The 15,545-nt window shown below is 29.1% G+C and overlaps 1 protein-coding gene across 3 annotated transcripts in view; it reads left to right on the plus strand.

The window, feature by feature from the left end:
• LOC108687057 (ubiquitin-conjugating enzyme E2 H) overlaps positions 1-15,545 on the plus strand; it is a 55,499-nt gene that overhangs the window by 27,542 nt on the left and 12,412 nt on the right. For all 3 annotated transcript variants that reach the window (XM_018192664.1, XM_018192665.1, XM_018192667.1), the window contains exon 3: positions 25-101. In XM_018192664.1, coding sequence (XP_018048153.1) covers positions 25-101 — 77 coding nt within the window. The remainder of the gene's footprint in view (positions 1-24; positions 102-15,545) is intronic.

Genomic DNA, 15,545 nt, shown 5'->3' on the forward strand with positions numbered 1-15,545 from the left:
CCTTAACTCTTTTACTCCAAACAGAATAGAAAGCAAACACGAGGTGACAATTCTAGGAGGACTAAATGAATTCTCCGTTAAGTTCTACGGTCCACGAGGCAGTAAGTACCATGTTTTTATATTAAATATAAACAAGAAATGTGCAACATGGAACTAAAATTCTTTTATTTTAATAAAACTAAATTAAAAAAATTTTTTTGAATAACACTTCATTCAAACACTTTATTCAAAAGTTCAAACAATTATGTGAATGTTATTTTATATTCCATTTTGTACCGCATAGTTATGTTTGCGATAAGTTTATGTTTGATTATCTTAATGTTGCGATAAGTTTATGTCTACTTTCATTTACCAATTATAATCTCTCTTGTAATTATATGATAATTTACTGGTTATGCAAAGTAAAGATTGAATTAAAAATTCAATTTGCTAATATTCGATTAACCGACGGCCAATTTCACACATGTATTTCGAAACAGAGCAATATCCATTTCCAATATAAATTAAATTTGATCTTTAATCTCAGTTTAACTTACGCTTTATCTTTTTCTAATTCTAGTTTCTAGGTTTTTGAGAATTAAGTAGAGAGATAAAGAGTAAGTTAAACCGAAATTAAAGTTAAATCTGTATTGGTAAAAACGAGAATAGACAAAAAGTTGGATTCAATTCGATCCGATTCGATTCGACGACAATAAGTTTAATGTGTAACGATAATAATTTTTATCACTGCAATTTTATGTGACATTGAAGTAACCTTATTATGCATTACTCGATGGGCGTCCTTCGACTTATGTCACGCTCAATTTCATAGTTTCTTGCGTATCACCTTGGACTATTATTACTATTATTATTATTATCATACCGGAATTAAGGTGTATAAAAGTTAATTGAAAAGTATAAGTTATATAATCAAAATGATTATCTTTACGTCCATAAATAAATTGATAAATTTTATGTTTGACAAAATATAATCAATTCTCTTCGCATGGCTTGCTTGTTAAACATTGTAATTTATCACGAGTGAGAAGCTTGAAAGTTTCATTACTCGCCAATGTAAGGCGGAACGCAATTAAAATACGTGAGTGGCGAGCATCCAATACATTTTTACCTCTGCCAAGGTCCGTGCACATCTCTCAGAACCGGAAACACTTGCGCAACCGTTTCGTACTTGCGATTTTCTCGGTTTGCCGGACATGCGTGCAAAGCGTGTTATCGATTGGCATAGCTCCGGGCGCGAAAGAAAGTTCCTTGATTCTCCGCTGACGAAAGAGATGTATTCAACTGTCCCTAAGAAACGCTTTCAAGCCGATCGTAACGAAGATACAGCTCGTTAATGACGTGTCTATCCGGATAACACGCGCAAGTTGCAGACCTGTTTCGCAGATAGGACTCATAGAAGATTATCTCACAGAAGTTTCGAGTATGTTTGAATGAAATTCGGTCGAATGTATTCAGATATAGCTTAGAAGCAGTCTATTAAACCGATTTCCTACACTGAGAAAAAAAAAGTCAATTTTAATAAATATTTAATTCAATACTGCCAACTAAACACTTTACTTATATCATAAATAAATATTTGTTCATTAAAAAGAATGATTGTTAAATTAATGTTTTTTTTTTGTATCAAATAAATGTCTTTATATTTAATAAATATTTAGTTGGCAATATTCATCTAACTATTTATTAAAATTGATTATATTTTTTCTCAATGTACATTGAAAGAAAAGTGCTTGTGACTATATTGCATGATAAAATAATTATTATAAATATTAAGAGCTCCATTTTTATAGTTATTACTGCTATAATAGTAGTATTCCAATAGATAAATTATGAAAACAAAAGCGTCAGTGACTTGATAATTTTACAATAATTATGTTAAGATGACTCACCATATAACGCAACTATTTTGTCGGAATAAAATTTCTAAATGATATTTGTCAAAAATTAGACAATTTGTAAACATTTTATAATTTATTTTCTTTTTTTTTTAAGAATATAATGAATAAGACGATAGCATATTGAAAAAACAAATAAAAATTCGTTATCCGATTATTTTCATATGCTCGATGAATATTTCCGAAAGATCAATATTTATACGCGTCTCAAAAGTTTGACTTTAAAATTTTAATTTAGCCATGCTGAATATATAATACTTCATGTTACAATATTTTTACATTATAATTTAGAAAATATTAAAATATTAAATAGTTAAAATATTTTTCTGAATTATTGGACAGTTTCTTTCCAAGTTTAATTATAAATTATAGTTAAATTATAGTAATTGCAACCATTTTTTCCTTTGAGTATATTTTTCTGTTTTAATCATGACCGAGATGCGGTCATCATAAAATGGAATGATTAAGCTTATAATTATGCGAAGTATTAGGAATGTGTTGTTTGAGAATGACTTGTGCTTTCGTATTGTTGAACGAAACAGATTTACGGAGCTGTCAATTTACTGTGTTTCACTTTGACAGGTCGAATGAAATTCTATAACCACTTAATGAGTTTCGCTTTTCTGCGTGGAGGAAAGCGAGTCGTCTGAGGAACGAAAGTTTCTTGAATCGCCGAATCGCGATTGCATCGGTAAACAAGTTGAAATCGCGCGACTACTACCTTCATTCGTAACGCTTTAAATTAAATCGCATTTCAGATAAATCCTTTGAAACGGCATAGCTGCATCCGCGAGTATAACTTCATTTGCTTTAAGACCAGACCACGAGACTTACTCTGACGAGATAGGCTATACTTGCGGGTGGAACATTCCGCATGGTAATCTCTGTCTGGATTGCTCGAGCAAATTGTAGAAACGTGATATTCAACACGATCGGATTCGATGCCATTTGCATTACGTATCCCGAAAATTCATAGAATATGCGCGAAATAAGAAAAATTATAATGGCATCATGTTTATAATTAAAATGCTAATGTCATTAATATAATCTAATTTCATACTATTAACATTTATTATTAAATTAAATATGTAAAATAACAAACGAGCTTCTTAACGTCTATCTAAGTATCTAAAAATCTAAAAAGATTTTTTTGTGAGGAAAAGAAAAAAATCTAGATTATTTTCTGTACACTGAGAAAAAAATATAGTTAATTTTAATAAATATTTAGTTCAATACTGCCAACTAAACATTTACTTACAGTAAGTAAATATTTGTTCAATAAAAAAAATGATTGTTAAATCAATCATTTAACATTTCTTGTATCAAATAAATACATCTTTATATTTAATAAATATTTAGTTGGCAGTATACAATAAATATTTATTAAAATTGACTATATTTTTTTTTAGTGTAGCAAAAAATTGCTATTAAATTTGCATGTAGATAAATAAAAAAATATGCTTTTTAATATTTATGCAGAAGGATTCGTTAGGAGAGAAAAAAAGGAATTTTGTAGATTATTTTCTAACATTAGTAAAAATAATTAGTAAAAATTTACTATTTTTATATCTACATAGATATATCACTATAATTTTTGTACTATTAAAATTTGTTCTTAAATTTGCAAATAAATTGATTGACAAATAAAAAACGTGTCTCTTAACGTTCATCAAGGATTGTGAGAGAAAGAAAGGACTGTAGAGAACTAAACAATGATAAAATCCGCTCTCATGATTTGCATTCACTATTGATCGACGTCTGCAAATTGTAAGGCTTGTAATTGATTAAAAGAAGCTTACGTGGCAATTCACTCGGATCGGCCATTCTGGTGTTAATACTATGCTAATAATACCGACTATCCGATTATTTTGTCTCTCGTGATCGATCGCAATTGCATAACGCACATCAGCTATATCTTTTTTTTTTTCTCTTTAACCACTTGCATATGGCTTCGTTTGTCCAGCCATCGCCGACGAGTTAGCATCATCGAACTACCCCGAAACGATGTAAATCAGATCGTATTTCAAATAACCTCGGCGACGTTGCAACGCTGCGTATGTGAATTCGTTTACATGCGTTATTTTCCAGTCGCATAATAAATAAAGAGCGTTGCTCCCATGGAAATTATATTTAATATCATTGGTCATATTACTTTTAATTGCAAGAAAATAAAAAAGTAAAAACAGAATTTATACCATCGAAAAGCCTTCAAAACACTAACTGGATATTGCATTATAAAAGTTTCAGACTGTTGAATTACGATATCGAACAATTATTATGTGTACTTGCGTGAAAAATAAAAAGAATGATCATTCTCGGATTATGCTTGTTTTAGTTAGTTTAGGTTTTTGTAAGAAAAAGAGAGAGTATACGGAATATTTAAAAAAGAACAAAAATTCTCTTCTTTTTTATTACAAGAAGGGTTTATGTAAGGAGAGTTTATGTTAGCTTGTGCTAATGAAAAAACTTTTTTTAACTATTCTCATACCACTTTAAAACAGATCGTGTTGCAGCTAATTATTTCCAACTATTAGTGTGCTTACGAAATTACTTCAACTCTAATAATATTTTAACTTTAACTGCATGAGCATTGCTCTATATTTTAGCTAAATGTAGTCTGTAAGTTATACGTGAATAAATCATAAATAATAGAATTCTGGAGTCAGAATTTAATATATATGTGTAGTGAGCTAATAATAAAGCTGATTGATATAATAATGATCAATTCGTTCGTTTAATTACTCTGAATCAATATAGAACATTCTCTGAATTTATGTGAGAGTATATAGGATATTAGTTACTTTATTAAAATATAGACTAACGTTTATCCTCATTTCATATCGAATCGATAACTTAAATGCGATTAAAGGGAATCTAATTATTCTTGTTCGATATATGTTATAATTATGTACGATGTGATCTGTATTTGTTTGAAGTACACATGCATATTTTATATATTTGATATAACTTGCGGAACGGTACTTTTCATATTACATAACTCACCACACTTTATTCGCACAAGTCAGTGAGTATGAGTTCTCTACGACTTCATTAATTGCTAGCGAGATAGTTATCAAGTTCCGATTGTGTCGCTTCAGTGGGCTATGGCGCTTGAACATGAATTAAATTCCAATTATATATCGGATATTCGCTCGCACGAGCGTTGAAAATGGATTCGGTAAACGTGCGAACCACGGTTCAGGATGTCGATGGCGAACAAAGGCTTTCGGCAGGAATTTCTTGATCGTGTCCAAGTGCAGCGCAAGCGATTCATTAAGAGCCATATTAGCTTACGGGCGTGTTTTCTCGCTTAGGACTTAGCAAGTGTAGTCAGAGAATATTGCAGTTGCTTGAGGAGTCTATACTTTATCGATGGAACAACGATACATCGTCCAGAAAATATTAATTTTTATACAAATACAATAATGTTTAATTTCTAATTTTTACATATACATTCAGAGAAAAAGGTATAGTGATGGCAATTGTAAAGATGACAACTGACAATTATACAAGTTTTATATGTAGAATTAATGTACATAATTGATTAAACTATTTTATAGTTATTACAACTCTAAAATAGTGTATTTAATTATATATACATTAATTCTACATATAAACCTGTTGCCTTTATAAGTTGTCATCATTATGCTCGGTATTTGTAGTCAACTCTTATACATATTTATTTTAAGACTGTTTTAAGTACAATCTTGAGATGTTATAAATTAATCACAGAGTCGCATTAACATCTTAAGATATTACTTAAGGCGGTTTTGAAATAAAAAAGAACGAACTATGAATACAGATTTATGTTTTTTTTCTGAATGTAGGATAAAAATGGATGACTCTTTTTCTCTGTATCTCTGTCTTTTATCGCTCGCAATCTGTCAAATTTCAATGTTATTTCAGGATGTAATCTGTTAACGATGGAAATATATTTTGTTATATATCGATGAAAAAAAAGTGAGTAATATTATTTTCATGAATAAATGGAAGATTGAAGACAATTGCAAAAAATCATATTGATTGACATTATTAGTCACAGATAACAATGTTAGTTTTTTTACATTTTTTAAACTATATATATCTGCGCAATGATACTATCATTAAGAGTTACAGAATCAGTGTGGGTCGCGAGATAAAAATATGATTTCGCATACAACGCCATGTTCATGGATAAGGCAATAAAAGTGCAAATTCATCTTAACATGTGTAATTTGCTTCGAACGATGTAACTATGTAACATGTCGCAGGATTGCCAATTACACGGATTGGACCGCTATCGGTGTTACAAATTACTTTAATAGATCACAGACGATATCTAAATATATGCTGATTGAGTTATGATGTATATATCTGTAATAGCATGTATTTGTACGCGTTCCTTGAATAATGCGCGCTTTAAATGTGTCGGAATAGACTTGTTTGTCTGAATATGTTTTATTGACTTTACATATTTAGCTAGCGAAGATATTTGTCTTACCTATCATATCAACATAAAGAGTTGCATAACGCGCATAGTCGCCACTTCTTTAGCGAGATTATCTACAGCAGAATAATCCAATAAGCTCAAAAAACACAAAGAAAGATGAAACGCATTATGTTTATCGAGCGGATGGATCGAATCATTATTTTATTGTTAATATCGTGCTCGCTCGTCGTTTTCCGCTTTAGTTTAATTACGCTTTAGAATTGCATAATGCGCTCACCTTGACTTCTTGCTAATGTATCGGAGCCCTTGAACGGTTGCCGCTTCATTTAAAATGTGCTTTTACATTGAAGTGCATGCTCGCAAAAATTTCTGCGATTTCGCTCGATTGTTCAACTAAATAAGGCTTCGATATTAAAAAGAAGATCTTATTTATATTATATTATGATATGATTAACATGATTGCTATCCTATAAACCCCGAACGGTTCATAGCTTTGTATAATCTATAAATGCTATTGCATATAAATGCTATCTAACTTTAATGCTACGTATAGTGAATTTCTACAACTATGGCTTTTACGAGAAAGATTAATGTGTGACAACACTGAGAGAAAAAAATTGTTGCAATTAATATATTTTTTAATTGAACTATAATTTATAGTTATTTTGGGATAGTTATATATTTATAATTGTTTTAATTATACAAATAATTAGTTGTATTATTATTAATAATAATGTCATGAATAACACTGCTTGAAAGTTTGGAATTTTTTCTTAACGATTTTTTAGTTATTATGACTATATAAATAATAAGGAAATAATAAGGAATATAAATAATAAGGAATTTAGGAAAATGGCTACATTCACTATAAATATGAATTGATTGAATTTATTGAATAAAAAAATTTTAATTTATTTACTATTTATATGATATTTTACTGTAATATAATTAATATTTTAAATTATCATAATTTATAGTATACTTTTTTTTTGTTTGAAAGAACTTTTATATATATATATATATATATATGTATATAATTATTTATTACTAACATTACAGCAGTAATAATCATAAAAATGGAACTCCTAACTATAATTATTTCACTACAATTACAGTTACAAATATACAACACTTCTCAGTAAAGCTATGTAACTATACATTATTTTTGAAAAGCAACTATATGTTTTTTTTACACCGTTTGATTCATCTCATTATTCTGTGTATAAAGGTATTAAAGGTATATATATTTATAAAAAAATTAATAGTTTACGAGATACTTTATATTAAATATCAAAAGTGCCAGAATAAAGCATAATGTAAATTATTATATCTACTGCTATAACTATTATATTAATTCTCGATATTTCTAATATTTGTGTTTGGAATATAATTAGAGGAATCATATTATGTTAAAAAATATCATATCATTTCATTTAAAAAAGTGGAAGTCTCCATGTGACTTTAAAAAAATCGATTTAAAAAATTAATGTTATTATTTGTTTCCTTTGAAATCATACTTTAATCTGAATATATTTTTTTTATTTTATTTTTTATTTCGATACGCATACATGCAGGATAGTAGCTTGTAACATTTTAAATACAAGTACAAGTAAATAAATACTTTAAATACCTACCCTGTATATAATTACAATAAAAAGAAATATATTTATTATCTTTCCCGAATTAAAATGAGTTAAAGATGAGTACGATATCTTTTACGCAACGTCACATTAATAATTATATCATTGATTTACTGCATAAGGAGGAAAACGGTGATACGAAATTTACTTGATAAAGTCTTTTAATGGCCATCGGTAATCGGTATTTATATCGAAGTGGAACATCGACAGAGTATGCAGCGATGGCGCATAGAATCAATATCTGTCGGACACAAACCGTCTAAAAATTTCTGAGTTAGCGACTGAAACGAAAATATAACGTAAAACAGCGGACGATTCGTTCGTGATGTTTATTCTACAATTGCATAAGCTGTAAGTGATTGTAAGAATTCGTCAATCACAGCTGAATATGAAGCTCATTCTATAATAGCGTGAGTGTAGTTATAAGTGTATGTAGTGTAATTGTAAATATTTATAAGAATTGACTAATCATAGTTGAATATTTTTTTCGTGTTCGTCTGTGATTAGTCAATTCTTACAACCATTTACAATTACGCTTACGCAAAGATTATAAAATAGACGTGAGAAGAATATTTGATTGTGATTGGTTAATTTTTACGACCACTTACAACTTATATACAACTACTCTTACAATAGAATGAACTTAATGGTTAGATATATTCACGATCGTGTTTCTGTTTATATCGACGCGCTGTCTTGTTTCAAATTGAAACGAAATCGCGCGATTTGTATAATTTTTCACAAAAAAGGAGGGAGGGGGGAGGGAAATTAATTCTCTTCTAATGTCATTTGGAAAAGAGCTGAAAAACGGTCGACACCGAGTTAGACCAGATAAGATTAATTAATTTATTTCCTGTTGGTGCGCACAAAGAGAAAGAGCAAATCATGAGGCGGTTTTTTTATCTCTCTCGTTTATCGATAGCTCGCAGTATCCTGTAATATTTACGTCGTATGCACATTGCGCGTGCAAGCGGATGCATGGAAAACCTGCCGCATAATGAGACGCACGGGCGCGGTTGTTTGCTGTTTGATTAACCAGTTCCTGTCTCATTTTGTCCATTAACTGTAGTCCGATACGGCGTTCGTTGTGATTTCGCAAGATGCAGTGGATTACCTAAAGCATTTAGTTGGTAGAAAAGTAAAAAAAAAAAAAGAAATAGTACCAGTTTTCGCTGGAGATCATATTTTCATCAAGTGCTGGAGGTAATGGACAGTGTATTAGATATTGTACAATTCAAGTACGTTTAGACTTTTGCTAGGCAAGCGACATAATTACTAGGCCAGCGAAAGCATGCGTATAAAATTGCACCACGTGCCTTGAGTACATGGAAAACAATGTTGTATCAACAGCATTAAATAGCAATCTAATTGAAAATGATATTTAGTTTATTTGAACTGTAAAATTTGTACAACTGTTAGACAGCAAGACCTGCTTTCATCGGCCTCCTCCACTCATTTATGTTGAAAATAATCTTGTTAATTCAACGATAATATTAATGAAACAAAAGCGCTATGTTTTGATAAAATGTTATTTGTTCACTAATATTGAATTAACAATAATAATTTTTAACATAAATGAGTATAAAGGACCAATAAAAGTGAGTCTTGGTGTCCAATAGTCCAATATTTTTGTATAAACTTTACAATTTCCGTTCAAACAAAATAAATATTATTTTCAATTTCTGAGCTACAGAGTGATTGAAACGCACACTAATGCTATTGATACAACATCATTTCTTTTATGTACCGTTCGCTAACAGAAATGATGTATTTCTGACTTTTTGTCGAGAGAAAATGTCATCAGCTCCAATTTTATTGAAGAGTCTGCGGATACAAACTCGCTCGAATCGCGAGAGATTCGGAATACAATACGGAGATCTCTCTCGCGACGCTTTTACCGAGATATTTCCGCCGAAAGTTGACAGAAGGAAGGGAGGGCGAACTATAGATGCAGGACGAATTGGTCGAATTAGTTTACTCAGTCACGTGCAACCCGCGCAACATTACAACGACGATATTCCGCGACGGTTTACCACATACGTAAATACAACCGGGCACGTTGGCCGCGCACACGGTACACTTTGGTGCATAAAGCGTACAGTCGCTTCGGGAATGGTTGTAAACGAGCGATTGACGATGTACATCGGAGATACCGCGTTCTCCGCTCCGCCGCGATGACCTACTTTAGCCGATGTTCCAACACGCCCGAGGATTCCGTTCGGCATTCGCCCTAGGAGAGCTGACTCTGTTGTACTACGGTTAAGAGAGTTATAGGAACGTACGTATATGCTGGTCGTATCCCATGAAATATATACAATATTTAATGTTAGGTCGAGGCAGCGCGGCGTCTTCAAGTATCGGCGTCAGAGAAAAATTAGAGAGAAAAAGTTTTTCATGCTTGGTGAACGTTGCTCAAAATGTTTTCTCTTTAAATACGTTCTTTATTAAATGCGTTTTTTTAATCCGTTATAATGTTGTGTGATAAATCTTTTACGTTCTATCTGACGATGATCCGAAAAAAATATAAGAGCATTGTTCAGAATCATGTCATACATTGTTAAATTCATAATGTTAAATGTTAAATTACATCCAATTTGAGTTTTATTTTTAATTTCTATAAGTTGTTACTGCTCCTATTCAACTTGCCGTTAATTTATTTAAAATAATGACATTGAATAATTTAACTTAAGAACAATACAACGATAAAAAAGGACAAATAAGAATCAATTCTTCCAAATGTTAAGTATAAAAAATTCTTAATGCGAGACTAAATACATACATACATAATAAAACACCAAGATATAATGCATTATGTATGTATGTATTTAGTCTCGCATTTAGTCCCAGTGTTCGCCTTGTTTTATATGATTTAAGAATTTTTATATGACTTAAGAAAGTATATTAAATTTGGTTCACATAATACAAAATAAATTATGTCGTGTCAAGTGTTTTGTTGAATGAGTCTTGTAAATAGTATTTTTTAATGTATGAAAGAACTCCGCACTAATTATATGGAAAATTGGAACTCAGTTTTATGTTTTATCTTCAATCAAACATTTTTCTCAGTGCATAATTTAAAAATTATCCATTATATGCGTATATTGAGCCTTATGTCTGAAATCTTTTATTCGTTGGATATTATAATTTAAGCTAACATTATACGTGAAATAAAATTCGTAAAGATGCTCAATTAAAATCAAATATATAATAGAAAAAGGACTAAGAGCAACAGCAGATTATTGGTTGCTATCATTTAATAATTTTTAAAATTACATAAAATAACAGACATTTTGATCATCAACTAGGTCATTTTCAATGTTAAATAAATAATTCTAATGACAAATTGTTTCTAAAAAATGTTTAACGAAAAAGACGCGTCTATTAATTTCAATCAGTATAATTTAAGTATGTGTCTTTATCGTTAAACGTTTTTTAGAAACAACTTGTCATTAGAATTATTTATTTAACATTAAAAAAGATCTAGTTGATGGTCGAAACATTCGTTTTTTAATGTAATTTTATATAATAAGAATTAAATGATAGCAACCAATAACCCGTTGTTGCTCTTAGCTCCTTTTCTATTATATGTATTGGGTTGTCCGGAAAGTTTGTGCCGATATTGAAAGAAAATTGAAACGCAGAAAATTTTAATTTAATTTTAGTCGGCATGAATTTTCCGGACAATCCAATATATTTGATATATGTATATTTGATTATACATGAAAACTAACTGATTTCATCGGGATTCATTTTTCCATATAATTAGTGCGGAATCTTTTTATATATTAAAAAATAATAGGTATATACCAGACCATTCAATAAAACGCTCAAACGCATAATTTATTTTTGATGTAGATTTATTATATTGAAGAAGCTGATTAAAATCCGTAAAGAGTGTTAGTGTCGTTAATATGGACGTTGCTTGCTTGATGAAATTAACTACAGAAATGAATTCATTTACATTTTGATATGGAAATTAAAAGTAATAAAATATATTATATAATTAACTCAAAGAATTATATTAAGCTTATTTGATATTTGACAGTGTAACTTAATTCATGCAATTCTATTCATATAATTCATATAATTCTGCAGCATGTTATACCAATTGAATATCTTCCAATCGATACTTCTATTAGTTAATTTAATGCCCGTTTCTACCAGTGTAGGTACTTTAATCTCAATCTAACTTATTCTGTTTATCTTTTTTTGATTCTTAGAAAGGATGAAAAGTAAGTTGAACCGAGAAGTTAATCTACATTATTAAATTTATAATTTATGTTAGATTATACTCATTTGAGTTATTTTTAATCATTTTTATAGGTCACTGCTTCCAACATGTCGTTAATTTGATTAAAATAATGGACTTGAATAGTTGAATTCAAGAAAAAATATTTTTTACTTAAATTTTTAAATTTATTATTTATTAAGCGTTATAATATGAATGATGTTTACTTTGAAACTAATTACAGAAACAGATTGATTTACATTTTGACACAGATGGAAGTTATAAAAATATTATTTAAAGATTAAAAATATTATTCAAGGGATTAGGACACAATTTTCAGCATTCGATTTTTTAAACAATTAATTATTAGAGGAAAGCCTCCTATTATGAGATAGGAAAGCCGCCTAATATTAGCTGCGTTTCCGCTAAACTAATAAACGCTATTGGTTCCACCATGAATTTATTGTTCTTGGATTGAAAATTATTTAGTAGAAAGATTATGCTTGTAGTCGTTGCAAAAAAATATTTTAAAATTTGGATGTCTTCAAGTTTCGTTGAGAAACCTTTAAATCTTGTTTATTATTTAATAAGTAAATAAATTCTTCATGTAATGATAGAGTAAGATCGTACTAATAGAAAAATACGGGATATGTTAAATTGCTTAATTACAGACGTTAGATTTGATGATCGTAAAACCGTAATGCGTGGAAATTGTAATATGAGATATCCAGGGTATTTTTACTAATATGAAATAGCCTATGCTTCTAATGACAGTCATAGTGAAAATGGTTGCTGAAGTATGAAATGTTATTGTATAATAATAAAAAAAGATAATTAGAACGAATATTGAGTGTTTATTTCTGCGATGCTTGGTTTCAATTACCTGAAGATGAGTTCTATATATACAATGCATCACCTATTCATTTTGCGCGCGCATTGGCTATGTTTGTATTTCAGAAACATTATAAAATTTTTTAATTGCAATATTGATGCACTTTGCGTTTTATTCGATTTTTCGGGGCATCTCATGTTAGGAACACAATTTTTTGACTTTGCGATTTGCTCATTTTTTATATTTCTTTAATTTATTAAAAAAAATAAAATTTGGAAATATTTAATTAAATTTTAATTTAAATTTCACATAATGTTATATTAAAGCTTATTAAATTTCCTTCAAAATGAAAACTATTATTTTTTTAAATTCTGCTCATCAATTTTTAGCATTTACCCAAAATAAACTCGGTCTCTCATAATCTTTTCTCTATTATTAAACTATATCAATATGATAGAGAGAATCTTTCTCTACATTTTTACATTAGTAATGATTTTGTAGTAATGATTACACTGTTTCTTTGCAATAAAATATGGAAATACTGCATTTAATTTGCCCCGAAATGTGAGATAAATTATATCACAGTATAAATTAAATACTTTTATGATAAACTCTATATTAAAGTATAATAATATAAAAAATATAATAAAAAAGTAATAAAAATTAGATACTAGATAGTAGATATGTACTTTTTAGTAAAAATTATATCTTTCAAAGTTATTTTGTAATGAACAAATAGCAAAATGTTGTCATAGAAAAATAAGTATAAAATATATTTTAATTCTACCTCATTTTAATATAGAAATATTAAATATAAAGCGTTTTGTCAGAGTTAAATTATAATTAAATGTTCACACGTTCAATTCAGCGAATTAACCTAATCTAACCTTTTTTTACGAGCCAATACACTCCATTCCTGCACACGTGCGATTTTATTATAACAAATCATTTTATTATAACAAATTATCAATGTTACTCAAATAATGCATTGTATACTAATAAACACTTTTCTTTTAACTAATAATACATCGCTTAGATTTGTTTTCACAAACCGAAGGATTAATGAATGAAATTATGAAATACTAAAAAATTTATTTGTCCACTCGAATCAGACTTTTTTCTTTTTCTATTGTAATACTTGTTTGAATGAAACTTAAAGGAAAAAGTATCTATATTGTACAATAAAAGAAACATTTTACGGTAATTTTTCCATTGTTTCCTTTATCATAAATACATAAACAGAACGCAATACCCATTTGTTTCTTATACTAACGAGCCCCGGACTCCCCTATATTATTCCTTTGATAGCTAAATAATAGTATATATCGTATTGGTGGAAACAAGCGTGATTAAGATAAACTAATGGCGTATGATTTTTTGATGAAATTCTTGCTGAATCAATACATTGCTGCTATTCGAATGTTACAATATACTCGCTCTCACTATTGATACACACAGACACACAGAATTGCGCTTCAGGACATGTCGCTTTCTGCACGTTATCTATCTTTATTGAAGCGTAAGTGGATCTCATTTTAACGTTGAAATTATGCAGTCTCGTTCGCAGCTTGATAAAGAACGAGCATATGAATGTTGGCTCTACAACGGTAGTTTTCCCGATTCCATTAATAGTTCTCGACCGCGCTGTTCTATGTTGCGAACTCTTCGCAGAGCAGTCATTCCAGGCGGACGTACTATAGAAAGCCACTACTATCCACATTTTATTATTAAGATTAACGAAAATAATTAACATTCGATACGAAAATCACAGTAATCGAATATGGATATTGAGCGCAAGCTCACATCATTACATGAATTTTCATCGTGACAGTTATAAGGAAAATTCATGACGCTGATTATATCTACATCTGGATGATTGAAAAGCCATTTCTATCATTAAATCTATCACTATTCAATTTCTACTCTATCTATTAATTTCTAATGTATCTATTAATTTCCACTATTCAATTTCTAGTATCAATTTCTAATATCAATCAATTTCTCGTATCAATTTCTATTCGTAATTCAATATTTGATTTGTTTTAATCGCAATGATATCATTTCTATCTATACTAAAAGAAAAGTGTTTGGTATTTATAACTGTAATTGCATGATAAGAGAACTATGATTAGAGAAGCTCCATTTTTATTGCACTGTTAGTTATTAAAGGAGTAACAACAATCCAATTTCTTAAGTTAAATAACATTTTGTGTTGTTTTAACTTCATGTATGTCAAAATAAATCAATTTATTTCTATTATTTTTATTTTAAAATAAACAATGTTCATATTAATGTATACTCTTAATAAATAATAAGTGAACTTCAATTAAAATTTAATACATTTTCTTAGAGTTTAATTGTTTAACTCCTTTATTTTAATAAATTAATGACACATTAAGTAATAGCAGTGGCAATCTGTAGAAATGATTAAAAATAATTTAAATTAAGTTTAATTTGACATTATGCATTTAATAAATTAGTAATAATAATTAGTAATAATTAGTAATAATAATTGTCTTTA

This window comes from Atta colombica, unplaced genomic scaffold, assembly GCF_001594045.1.
Source record: "Atta colombica isolate Treedump-2 unplaced genomic scaffold, Acol1.0 scaffold198, whole genome shotgun sequence".
Classification (NCBI taxonomy): domain Eukaryota; kingdom Metazoa; phylum Arthropoda; class Insecta; order Hymenoptera; family Formicidae; genus Atta; species Atta colombica.